This window comes from Nerophis lumbriciformis, linkage group LG35, assembly GCF_033978685.3.
Source record: "Nerophis lumbriciformis linkage group LG35, RoL_Nlum_v2.1, whole genome shotgun sequence".
Classification (NCBI taxonomy): Eukaryota; Metazoa; Chordata; class Actinopteri; order Syngnathiformes; family Syngnathidae; genus Nerophis; species Nerophis lumbriciformis.
In genome coordinates this window covers 8,814,305-8,827,837 of record NC_084582.2, presented here as the reverse complement: position 1 = coordinate 8,827,837, position 13,533 = coordinate 8,814,305, and the positions used below count along the sequence as shown (strand labels likewise).

The window sequence follows — 13,533 nt, the reverse complement described above, 5'->3', positions numbered from 1 at the left end:
CTATTTAATGAATGAATAAAATGTTCAATGTTTCCATGACATGTTCCAACTAGTTTATTCACTTTGCTCACAGAAAATACAAATGGCATTAGAAGCAGAAAATTGAGTTGCTTTTGAGAAAAAGCGCCCAGTCTGCAGTCAAAACGTGCTGCTTGTCAGGACTGAAATCAGATGAACATTTTACTAAATTAAAGGATTAGATGTTTAAAAAAAAAGTGTCTAAAACATCCTTACATAAAAAGAAATGTGACGTAAAACTAGCAAGACAAGAGTGGGTGTGTGTGGAGAACGTTTAACAATCCCAGTTTTAAAATGGCATACACGTGGGGTCTGTGAATAGACATTTCAGAGGAAGTGAGACGGAACAACACCTCTTCAACACGCTTGTGATCTCTCTTAGGATCATGCACTTAAAAAAAATTACAAACCACCCCTTGCAGTGTTCAGAACCTCCCCATGACCGCCCCCCATGTTTATTGCTGAGACATTTCCATCCCAGCAGCAAAATGCTGAGTTAAAACAAATGATCACAAAAAAAGGTACTATGACAAAGGAAAAACTACATTCCCCAGCCCCCGCCGAGTCCATTCATAGAGCTTCTGCTACCACCGCCTCCTCCACTTCCATAGTAACTGCTTCCCATTCCGCCCTGGTTACCTAACAAGAGTGACAAAATACATACTATAGGACCACAGAGCTTTATCACATCCGACAACATTGAGTTTTATTGCAAATGCATCATAGTAACAGGGGGAACTCACTGTAGTCACTGTAGCCGCCCATGTTTCCTTGGCTACTGTATCCACTAGAGTAGCCTGAGCTCAGCTGACTGCTGCTGTAAGACGACTGGCTCCCTATGGGGAAAACAAGGCAAAATGTATCAATCATATTTAAAACATTCAATGTTTTATATCAGCTATACTCACCCCCCATCATCTGGCTGCTGTATCCGCCATTACTGCCACCTGCTGTTGAGTTTAGGAACAGCTCCACATAGCGGTGCTCTAAAGGGTCAGAAGGACAAGCATGAAAGGATGGTTCACGCAGATAAACTTGTAAAAGCTTACCGTATTTCCTTGAATTGCCGCTGGGGGTATATTATCCGCATGCCTCGTTTTACCGCCGGGTCAAACTCGTTTCGCAAAATAATAAATGATAAATGGGTTATACTTGTATAGCGCTTTTCTACCTTCAAGGTACCGTATTTTCCGCACTATAAGGCGCACCTAAAAACCACAAATTTTCTCAAAAGCTGACAGTGCGCCTTATAACCCGGTGCGCTTTATATATGGATAAATATTAAGATTCATTTTCATAAAGTTTAGGTCTCGCAACTACGGTAAACAGCCGCCATCTTTTTTCCCCGTAGAAGAAGCGCGCGGTGCATGCTGGGATATGTGACGTTTCATTTCCATTTGTGTGTTTATGTAAAGACCCCAAAATGGCTCCTATTAAGTGTGTTGTCTGTCTAATTATAAATAATGCAGACGAGGCGTGTTAACTGAGTTCTCAACGTTTACTCACAGCGTGCTCATAACCACATTCTAACTGCCAGCATACAACGCTTCTCAGGGCTACCGCGCATGCTCGTCACTATCGTTGCATGCTGGGTAGTGTAGTTGTTATATTTGCTAGCTCATAACAGCACATTGAGAGACACGCTTACGCGCTTTATTCAATACTCGCCGTCATTCCGGGTGGATTGACAAAAGACCTCCAGCCGCTAGATATTGGTGTCAACAGGGCATTCGAAGCTAGACTGCTAACTGCGTGGGAACAATGGATGACAGAAGGCGAACACACCTTCACTAAGACGAGGAGGCAGCGCCAGACGACGCCAACATCTGCCAGTGGATCGTAAATTTGCCCAACTTTTCACTTCGGAGACCGAAGACGAAGGATTTACGAATGAAGAATAACTTCAGAAAGTGAGCGCTATGTTTATTTTGTGTGTTGTGACATTAACGTTCGAGCAACATTATGTTGCTATTGCTCTGCACTATTTTGAATTTTACTATGTTTGTGATTGCACATTTGCGTACATTTTGGGAGTGAACAGAGTTGTTAGAACGCTGGTTTTTAATATATTATTAAAGTTTGACTGACCTATCTGACTGTTTTTTTGACATTCCCTTTAGCGCAGCGTAGGCGCGGCTTATAGTCCGGGGCGGCTTATTGGTGGACAAAGTTATGAAATATGCCATTCATTGAAGGTGAAGGTGAAGTTATGAAATATGCCATTCATTGAAGGTGCGGCTAATAATCCGGTGCGCCTTATAGTGCGGAAAATACGGTACTCAAAGCGCTTTGACAGTATTTCCACATTTACCCATTCACAAACACATTCACACACTGATGGCGGGAGCTGCCATGCAAGGCGCTAACCAGCAGCCATCAGGAGCAAGGGGTGAAGTGTCTTGCCCAAGGACACAACGGACGTGACTAGGATGGTAGAAGGTGGGGATTGAACCCCAGTAACCAGCAACCCTCCGATTGCTGGCACGGCCACTCTACCAACTTCGCCACGCCGTCGCATGCTTACAATTACTGCCGGGTCAAACTTGTTTAGGAAAATAATTACCGCATGTCTCGTTTTACCGCCGGGTCAAACACGTTTCGCAGAATAATTAGCATATGCCTCGTTTTACCGCCGGGTCAAACTCGTTATGTCACGAGTGACACTTTTCCAAAATGGAGGAGGCTAATTTCAATCATTTAAAATCGCATAAAGGGAAGAAGATAAAGAGCTATTAAGTAGGATTTAAGGTCCAAGCTATTGAATATGCTAAAAAGAACAGTAAAAATGTTTTATTAATATAGCTGCGTGTGTCAAATATGAGTCATTAAATGACTCCCGCCTCATGGTGGTAGAGGGCGCTATAGTGATCCCAGGGATCATTCTTGAGACTACTCGGCTGCAGAAGAAGTGACAACAGTTTTCTAAACTGGACTTTCAATCGAAGTAGGAGGTAATAATTAAAGGAAGATCTCCATCGAGACAGAGAGACTTTTAAAACTGAAGAAAGATAAGGAAGACTTCTATAAACAAGTTATCTATGCTTTTGTTCAGACGGAGCGGCGCATGGACTTCATTTATAAGTAAAGGTAAGACCATAATAAAGTTTTTTTTTATTAAATGTGCTTTTCATGATGGTATCCTTGCATCACACTCAAATCTATAAGCACAGGCCTAAATTTACCGCATGCCTTTGGTAAGCGTCGGAGTGAGAAGAGGTTTTAAATTTATAAGCGCAGGCCTAAATTTACCGCATGCCTTTGGTAAGCGCCGGAGTGAGTAGAGGTTTTAAATTAATTACCGCCCCGGCGCTAATTCAAGGATATACGGTACACTTACGCATGTTGGCTTTGTCTTTGGACATGGCTGCCACTGCATCCTCATGTGTTGCAAACTCCACATCTGCCTCCCCGGTCACCCTGCCATCAGGGCCAACCTCAATATGGACCCGCACCGGATTTAATGGGGAGAAGAACTGCCAAAAGCAAAATCCACACACATTTCTTCATCTGGACATAAACTTCAGCAGAGATGTATTTAGTCTTACAATGTAGATGTCGGACTCTGTGGCTCTGTATGGCAGCCCTCTCATATGGACACAGTGGCCCGTTGTGCTCTGGAAGGACGAACCGCCGTCGTTGTACCGGGAGTCTGATACACCTGAATGTACAACATCTCTCGTGAGAAATTTTTTCTAATCTTGTTACCACTTGTGTGCCTTGTTGGCATAAAATGGAAAAAATGTTGCAACAAGTTATCACCAAAGCCGATTTCAGATCTTCGTCCGCTCGACACCCCTCCTCCATATCCTCCACGCCGCATTCGGTCATAGGATCCGCCCCGGCTCAGCATGTTGTAGCCGCGCCCGCTAGAGGGCCGGTCATAAGGGCCAGGTCTTTGCATGCTCATGGGCTTTCGCTGGGGCTCATAATGGGTACGCACCTCAGCGCGGCTACTCTTGAAGATCTCAATGTACCTATAGTATGTGCATAGAAATGGCATTGTGAGACCTGGTTTAAGCTCACATTATTGATTATGACTGTGGGCTATGCACAATCTGTCATGGTGTAGTCCGTCAAAGTTATGCTATGTTAATAGATAAAGACTACAATAATAAGTGTAACTGTAAAAAGGACGCTCTCCAAATGGATAAGGGCCTTGCACTTTTCTTATGGTTACCTGGATTGATTTAGAGATGTGATTGAAAACAGGAGGCCCAGTGTTGCTGCCATGAAAACCATTGTCCTGGTATTAGAGGGGCAGAGTGCTCCACAAGCTTTACCTGTGAAAGTGGGCTCCGTGTCCTTGTGCACAGCTGGTCTCTGATGCACCACCAGGGATTATCCTTACCATTATCAAACTGGACTGATGGCTTGTACTTGACACCTTTTGTTGTCAAAAATGTGTGAATGGACTCAATTTGGAATTGTGCCTTAAGCACTGACAATGTGAATGTGTTCGGACATGGATGTTAGTGTGTTTGTGGTGAACGTTACAAAAAAGTGTCAGGTTCATGTTGAGGGTGCACACCATAAGAAAAGCAATGTTTCCAGCCAACCAACCAACCATCCCCACCTGTGCCCTATTCTTTCCTTGTGTTTCTTTAGAGCCTTTTCAGCTATATCCTGTGAAGCAAACTGCACGAAGGCCTCCCCCGTACTCCTCCCCTGGATGTCCACCGGCAATGTTATCCCATTTGGCACGATTTCCAACCCTTCAACCCAAGGACAGATAACCCCAGCGGGGAACATATTAAATCACATGCCCAATCACAAAGACAAATGTCTCTAAGAGAGATTAAAAAAAATTATGGAACACTCTAAATATACACATCATCATCAAATACCAGCTCAATTGGTAACCTGCAACTGGCACTATAAAACAATACATTGGATTTTGGGGGTTAAAAAGAAATGAGGACAGAGGAATGGAAAGAGGTATGACAAAAGGCACTATGGAGGACGTTAGGCTGGTATCAGCGGGTTGATGAAGACAAATTCATATTACTCTTGGTCCATTCTGTGCTACATCAACATTTCATGTTAGGCTTTTAGAGGACGCAAAAGGGAGGAAACAGGGTCAATGTGGCAAAAGAGCATTTAGTGGCACAGAGTCTAACATTATTCAATTACAATCACGCAAACAATGTAGAAATGGAGAAAAGCTGTTTAGCCATAGTCCACAGCTCAGTTACAGAAAGATTGGTGATGGATATAGGACATGGATGGAAACACTGGGAGGTGGGAGGTTGTTTAACCTCTGTGTAAAAGGTCATCACATTAAAGATGTGCCGGTATGACACGCTAAGGCTACCAATTCTGACCATCAGTTTTATTATATTAGTTGAAATATCTAATATAAGACATAAAAGGGTCTCAAAAGTATGCATGTCTGGTCTGGACTATTCATTGAAAGCATGAATCTCAAAATGTTAGTTTTGTTATTTTGGATACACATTTTCATTGGACAGCTATTAACAGTTGTAAAAGAAAGAAATATAGGACCTCTGTGGCACTTGTTCTTTGTACACTAGCTGTAGTTTTGCAGGTTGACTAAGAGACGTGTTCTTTGCTCAAAATAATTTTGTTTTATGGGAATAACAAAAAAATGTAAGGGCTCTGACAGTAATAAAAATGTAAGGGGTTTACATGCTGTGTACAAAGTGCATACAGACACATCTCTTGCTTCCAGCACTTGACCAAAGTAAAATTGTCCTAGAGGATTTCAATTAAGTAATAAAGGAGATGAAGTTACTGGAATACTATAGATTGGTCAGAGTGAAAGAGAAGAGGGGTAGCAAGGAAATAAATATTGCTATTGGTGGAAAAGAGGAACATAACTATTAAAGTCACATGAGGAAAACGTAATACCTGAGAAAAACTGGACAATCTCTTCCTTGCTACAGCCAAAGGGGAGGCCTCGCAGCCGCACAAGACCATCTCCCGCTGTCTCTGGACAGTTTGGACCAGTGTGCTTCATGACCCAATCCATCTCCACATTGTTGGATTTAAACACTGAATCACACAAGACAAACAACATGGTAACACAAAGTAGTACTTGCATTCATCCAAGAATGACAACACACTTTTGATATTTTGAAAAATGCACACCAGTGGGGGGAAAAAAATGCATTTACATTTGCTGCCAATCACGCACTTTTTGGCCGATTAGAGATATAAAAGTGCAACCACAGCGGATATAACACCTCTGTTTGTCAGTATTTTTATATTGTAGACGTGTCATGTGTACATTATCTGCATGTTGGCATTTTTGTAATTTTGCCGCGATCAATAAACGGGCCGCTGCCCATGTGGCGACCTACTTGTCTTCCTGTCCTGTTTGGACGGATTGACTGTAAACCAGTTTGTACTTTTTGGGCGCAATGACAAAGCATCAATGCACAGGATGCATTGATGGGGTGCAAAACAAAATGCACACGGAGATGGCCAATATTTGTAGTATGCATTTTGTTTTCTATGTTTGTCACTTCCGAACAGGCTCTCAGAGGGTTCACTCTGTGCATTGCCTCAGCACCTGAGCGTATTTGTTCAATGGTAAAATGTAACGACAGGAGTGAATCCTCTTGTCAATCTTTGTCTCAGTGGGTGGAGGCTGGGCTGCTTGCTTACACACAGGGCTTGCCAACAAAGCCTAGCTTGTTGCAAGTGAGAAGCACGGTGAGGTAACCAATATTAGGAGAATAAATGTCAAAAAGGCAAATATTCTGGTGTGTATTCTGGCTTCAAACCAAATGAGATGAAGATTAGCCGGACAACACGGACGAACAAGCAAGTATGCCAAAATCTCTGGTACGTCATGGCAACAAAAAAAGACAAAAAACACTTGATGCCGTTTTTCCAACTGGGGGAAAAAACAGAACTTAAAGATGTTTAATATTTATTGAAGTGCAATTTTTGCAAAAAGAGATTGACAGTCATTTTTATATTTATTGTGTACTTATTTAGAATAATTAAAAGTGCTTGACCTCACAATTACGGTGGTGAATACTAGGGGTGTAACCATTTGCTTTACCAACGACTCGAGTCAGAATTTGTGTTTGCTGATGTGATTCAGGGGCGATACTTTTTCAAGAAAGATACGGTCCGACCGAAAAGATTCGGTGAGTTGAAATCGATTTAGTAACTTTTAGCAACAAAAAAAAATCAATCAACCAGTGACTGTTAAATGGATACTGGACATTGCAGGTGAAGTTACCTATATTCCTGTTATTTCTTGTAAGGGAATTAAGTATAAATGAATTATGAATACAAACAATAGCCAATGCTAAATCTCATTTGAATATTGCGCAACCAACACAGGTTTAATTAACAAGAGGAAACCTTTTCTTCTCATATGTTCAATATTCAAGCAGATTTCAAATAAACTACAGTAACCAACATTTTAACAGTAGATGTACCTGCTAAATTAAGTACCCTAACCCTGCCATGCAGTATCTGATCTCCACCTTTGCGCCGCCGATGAAGGACAGCGAAATAAAATGATTTTTTTATTGGCTACCAGTTGTGATGTTGTGGCACCATGTTGTGTTCCGGGCGTCGGTGCGTCACCATAACTAGCTTCACTATGCCTTCCGTTGTGTCGATCACGTCCTTTGTAGCTTAAAGTTGAGTTGTGGCGCTATATTATTGTGTTGACGTTTGCTTTTGTTGTGACATTTGCAATCGTGTTGTAACTGAAAGTTTGTGTTGTAATTGTTTTGTGGCACGTGCTTTTGTTATGACTTTTCTCGACCACCTTGGCTATTCGCCATTTATGTTTTGATGACACAGGCAAGCAGACTTAACGTTTTACGTCCTTTTACTCGTATCGATAAAACCTATTTTAAAACTATGCTGGATCGATATCAATCGATATAGTAAATCGATACCTATCTTCCGGAAAGCACACTTGCAAAGCACAGATCGATGTGGTTGAATCTAAGGAATATGAATCGATATATCAATTAATCGTTACACCCCCAGTAAATACTACTGAGAAATAAGTTTATTGCGTTTGAAATAGTTACTTTCATTGTTATGATCATATATTATTATTATTATTATATTATTGTTTAATTTGGGGGAAGGGCAGCACAGTGACACAGGGGTTAGTGCATGTGCCTCACAATACGAAGGTCCTGAGTAGTCCTGAGTTCAATCCCGGGCTCGGGGTCTTTCTGTGTGGAGTTTGCATGTTATCCCCGTGACTGCGTGGGTTCCCTCCGGGTACTCCGGCTTCCTCCTACCGCCAAAAAACATGCACTTGGGGATAGGTTGATGGGCAACACTAAATTGGCCCTAGTGTGTGAATGTGAGTTTGAATGTTGTCTGTCTATCTGTGTTGGCCCAGCAATGAGGTGGCGACTTGTCGAGGGTGTACCCCGCCTTCCGCCCGAATGCAGCTGAGATAGGCTCCAGCACCCCCCGCGACCCCAAAAGGGACAAGCGGTAGAAAATGGATGGATGGATGTTTAATTTGGTCTCAAAATAAAACTGACTACCGTATTTTTTTAACTATAAGTCACAGTTGTTTTTTTTCATAGTTTGGCCGGGGGTGCGACTTATACTCAGGAGCGACTTGTGTGAAATTATTAACACATTATCGTAAAATATCAAATAATATTATTTAGCTCATTCACGTAAGAGACTAGACGTATAAGATTTCATGGGATTTAGAGATTAGGAGTGACAGATTGTTTGGTAAACGTATAGCATGTTCTATATGTTATAGTTATTTGAATGACTCTTACCATAATATGTTACGTTAACATACCAGGCACGTTCTCAGTTGGTTATTTATGCCTCATATAACGTACACTTATTCAGCCTGTTGTTCACTATTCTTTATTTATTTTAAATTGCCTTTCAAATGTCTATTCTTGGTGTTGGGTTTTATCAAATAAATTTGCCCCAAAAATGCAACTTATACTCCAGTGCGACTTATATGTTTTTTTCCCTTCTTTATTATGCATTTTCGGCCCGTGCGACTTATACTCAGAAAAATAAGGTATATAATTTTTCTGCAATAAACAATATATCGTCCAGCAAAATGTGTTATCGGCCCAGGTCTATTTCAGACAGCTCCATTTGACACATTCATATGCAAATATTGAAGATTAAGGACAAAAACAAACATTAGCATGTGGACAAGGTCAACAATTTCAGAAATGTGTTGTTTTTTTAATATTTGTGTGGATATTGCTCACCCTCCACATATCTGTGCCCCATAGTTTCTCTGTCCTTCTTCAAGGCTATCTTAAGGTCTTCTTCTGTTTCCAACTCGACAAACGCCTCGCCGCTGGGACGACCCTCTCTCGTGGAGGTGAAGTGGACACCGCCGCCGTTGCCGAGCATTTTGACATCTGAAATAAAATCAGTTCAAACCACTCTGGTGGCAACCAACAATTTACGTAGGAACACGCATCTACCGTATTTTTCGGACTATAAGTCGCTCCGGAGTATACGTCACACCGGCCGAAAATGCACAATAAAGAAGGAAAAAAACATATATACATCGCACTGGAGTCTAAGTCGCTTTTTTGGGGGAAATGTATTTGATAAAATCCAACACCAAGAATAGACATTTGAAAGGCAATTTAAAATAAATAAAGAATAGTGAACAGGCTGAATAAGTGTATGTTATATGAGGCATAAATAACCAACTGAGAAAGTGCCTGGTATGTTAACGTAACATATTATGGTAAGAGTCATTCAAATAACTATAACATATAGAACATGCTATACGTTTACCAAACAATCGGTCACTCCCGATCGCTAAATCCCATGAAATCTTCCACCCCGGTGTCGCCTCTGGTATGTCCTTTCTTTCTGCTGCTCGATTGCCGTTCTCTGCTGCATGTTTCACTACGTCCAGCTTGTAATCTGCAGTATATGATTTCCTTTTCGGTGCCATTTTTGTTCAGTCCTCAGTTTTTATAAGTTACCGTCAAAGTTGATGTGATTTATTTTAATAGCTACGGCAGTAGCATATAGCAGTTAGCATCCCATGACCCACAATGCACTTCTGCCATGACCCTCCCCCGCCGAATTCTTATTGGTTGACGTGTGAGTGACGATTGCTGCCATTTGCTTCGTCTCTTACACGAATGACATAAATCATTTTATTTGATATTTTTACGGTAATGTGTTAATTTCACACATAAATCGCTCCGGAGTATGTCGCACCCATGGCCAAACTATGAAAAAAACTGCGACTTATGCCGTATTTTTTGGACTATAAGTCGGCGTCTTTTTTCATAGTTAGGCCGTGGGTGCGACTTATACTCCGGAGCGACTTATGTGTGAAATTATTAACACATTACCGTAAAATATCAAATAATATTATTTATCTCATTCGCGTGAGCGACCAAGAAAATGTCCGTAACCGTCACACACATGCCAACCAATAAGAATTCGGCGGGAACGGGTCATGGCAGAAGTGCATTGTGGGTCCTGGGATGCTAACTGATATACGCTACTGCCGAAGCTATTAAAATGGATCACATCAACATTGGCGGTAACTTATAAAAACTGAGAAGGACTGAACTAAAATGGCACCGAAAGGGAAATCATATACTGCAGATTACAAGCTGGACGTAGTGAAATATGCAGCAGAGAACGGCAATCGAGCAGCAGAAAGAAAGGGCGCATACCAGAGGAGACACACAGGAAGAAGATTTCATCGGATTTAGCGATCGGGAGTGACAGATTGTTTGGCAAACGTATAGCATGTTCTATATGTTATAGTTATTTGAATGACTCTTGCCATGATGTGTTGCATTAACATACCAGGCACGTTTTCAGTTGGTTATTTATGCGTCATATAACATACTTATTCAGCCTGTTGTTCACTATTCTTTATTTATTTTAAATTGCCTTTCAAATGTCTATTCTTGGTGTTGATTTTATCAAATAAATATCCCCCAAAAATGCGACTTATACTCCAGTGCGACGTATATTTATGTTTTTTTCCTTTATTGTGCATTTTCGGCCGGTGCGACTTATACACCCAAGCGATTTATACCCCGAAAAATACAATAATTCACAAACAGAAAAATAACCTACCTGAGAAAAATCTCTGCACTTCATCCACCGAACAGGACCAAGGGAGACCCCTGATTCGTACAACGTAGCCTTCATCACCCATTTTTGTATGTAGAAAAGCCTTGAAAACAGGACTTTTGTTTATTGTTCATGGAAGAGAATGCACAGTAAATCATGAAGAGTGCAGATGTCACTTGGTACAAATCGTCACAAAGGCACAACTCGTTCGTTATTAATTATTTTAAGAAATTGCAATACGAAAATAGCCCACATTGCTTTATTATCACAATGAATGCAAACAAGACCGAGTAAAAGTACAGAAGCGGTAGTTTTGAACGGCGTGGTTGGCGCCATCTTGATTTGTATTTTACCACGGCTAAAATGTAGTAAGACGTTGGAATGTTACTTTTATTCCTGTGCATCAATAATAATAATAATAATACGCAATACAATATGCGCAGTACGAACATTTACAGTATAACATGTATAAAGATGCCAACTACTTTATCGGCTCCACTCAATTGAGACGCGTTACCTAAAAAAAATAACGTGTTTCCTGAGATATTACAAAGGGCTTTTCGTATATTAATATTGTCACTTTTGAGCTGAAGTAACAGCATAAATAGTTAATTATAAAAAGGTATTGTAACGGTTTGTGTGTGTCTAATACCACACCGAGGTTGAAGAACAAAAGAGGCCTTCGCACCCCCTGCGCCATATGCCTCGCTAGTTAGCTTCCAGGCTAACGTTCACAATTAAAAGGAGAAAATGCACAGTTTGCTTCACTCACTGATAACCATATTAAATCATACACTCTAAAAAGATTTAAAAAGTGGGTTTGGTAAAGTACAACGAAAGGTAAATAGATGAGTTAACTTACCTAGTTTATTCGTAGACAGAACACGCCGGTAGTGTTACTAGCGTAGAGGAAGGCCTGTGTGATGCAGCAAGCTCGTTCAGGGTTGCCAGACTTTTAACCGCCGACCCCCTTTCGAGACGAACACAAAACACACAGACTCTAACGCAACTGCAGTTCTTAGCATGAAACAACTAAAAAAATTCTAGTACGTAAAATTGTACAGTGTGTTCCTGTTTGAATTACCAGTAAATATGAAATAATACCCAGTCTGGACTGCTATGCTCAACGTTGGAATAAAAACGTGTGTTTACACGCAACCTGGCAATCCCTACAAAGCGCCACAGTCTGGGTCCACGCCCAAAAAGGATGACGTAGTTGTCCCAGGCCCAGAATGGCGGGTAACACCTCCACTTTGCACTGAAGTCCTATCTGATCCAAAAGCCTGTTTCACTTGTTATTCCTCTTATTTTTTGGGGGGGATGTTTGAGTATACTTCCATTTCAATCTTTTTCAAAAGAATACCTACATTGATTGATTGATTGATTGATTGAATTATTTATTTCAAACCTGCACAGTACAATAACACACTTTTTTTTCTTTTTCTTTTTACACTTTGGCAGGGACATTTATGCAAGGCTTGAAAAGGGGTTGGATGAAGCAGATGCTTATAATATCCCAACCCCTCTCACTCATTCCACATTTAACATAAACAATATAATTCAAGAACAATACTATACAAACAAAAACAAGAAAAGCTCCTGTACACTAACAATACAATAGTACCACTGTTACTATGAGACAAGACAAGACGAGACAAAACACACACACACACACTAGAGATGCGCGGATAGGCAATTATTTCATCCGCAACCGCATCAGAAAGTCGTCAACCATCCGCAATCCACCCGATCTAACATTTGATCAGAACCGCATCCGCCCGCCATCCGCCCGCACCCGCCCGTTGTTATATATCTAATATAGACGATGCAAGGCATTAGTGAGGTTATAAAGCTTTTGCCTGTTAAAGAAAGGAGACTGATCCAATGCAGCACAGACATTCGCGTGCCACGCTGTCACGACCCAGACGCACACCAGTGCGCAATCATATGGGAGCCGCGCTGAGCGCACCTCCAAGCGCGTCTCGCTGCCGGCGACGGCCGGGTATGGGCCCGACGCTCCAGCGCCATCCATTTTCAGGGCTAGTTGATTCGGCAGGTGGGTTGTTACACACTCCTTAGCGGGTTCCAACTTCCATGGCCACCGTCCTAGCTGCTGTCTATATCAACCAGGGTGAGCCCCACCCCTTTCGTGAGCGCACTGCGCGCGGAGTGACCCCTGTTACGAGCCCCCGGCAACAGGGGTGGCGGGCAGGTAAGCTGCGCGGGCGGAGCGCGTGGAGTGACCCCTGTTACGAGCCCCCGGCCACGGGGGTGGCGGGCAGGTAAGCTGCTTACCTGCTGCGCGTGACGCCGGCCGCGGCGAAGGCGGACGAGGCGGGGTGTCGGTGCGGTGGGCGCGGTGGGGACCCTGGACGTGCGTCGGGCCCTTCTCGCGGATCGCTTCAGCTACGGCTCCCGGTGGGGCCCTCTCGGGGGAAGGGGCCTCGGTCCCGGAAC

General features: G+C 42.2%; 1 protein-coding gene across 1 annotated transcript; it reads right to left on the bottom strand.

Annotated features, from left to right (window-relative positions):
• Window positions 1-38: 38 nt before the first annotated feature.
• hnrnph1 (heterogeneous nuclear ribonucleoprotein H1) lies at window positions 39-12,221 on the bottom strand. The gene is made up of 12 exons (XM_061927867.2): window positions 12,161-12,221; window positions 11,939-12,046; window positions 11,080-11,179; window positions 9,222-9,377; window positions 5,887-6,030; window positions 4,592-4,730; window positions 3,778-3,992; window positions 3,564-3,676; window positions 3,356-3,491; window positions 927-1,004; window positions 762-854; window positions 39-657 (listed from the first exon to the last, which is right to left on the bottom strand). The coding sequence occupies exons 3-12, from the start codon at window positions 11,159-11,161 to the stop codon at window positions 560-562; spliced, it is 1,254 nt and encodes a 417-aa protein (XP_061783851.1). The 5' UTR covers window positions 11,162-11,179; window positions 11,939-12,046; window positions 12,161-12,221; the 3' UTR covers window positions 39-559.
• Between the last annotated feature and the right edge of the window lie 1,312 nt (window positions 12,222-13,533).

Bases quoted from the DNA above. Each gene is read 5' to 3' on its own strand.
- hnrnph1 (XM_061927867.2), bottom strand. From the start codon at position 11,161: ATGGGTGATGAAGGCTACGTTGTACGAATCAGGGGTCTCCCTTGGTCC. The intron at 6,031-9,221 runs GTGAGCAATATC...TGTGTGATTCAG, and splicing joins GGGGCACAGATATGTGGAGG to TGTTTAAATCCAACAATGTG. The intron at 3,993-4,591 runs GTGGGGATGGTT...CACATACTATAG, and splicing joins AAGGAAAGAATAGGGCACAG to GTACATTGAGATCTTCAAGA.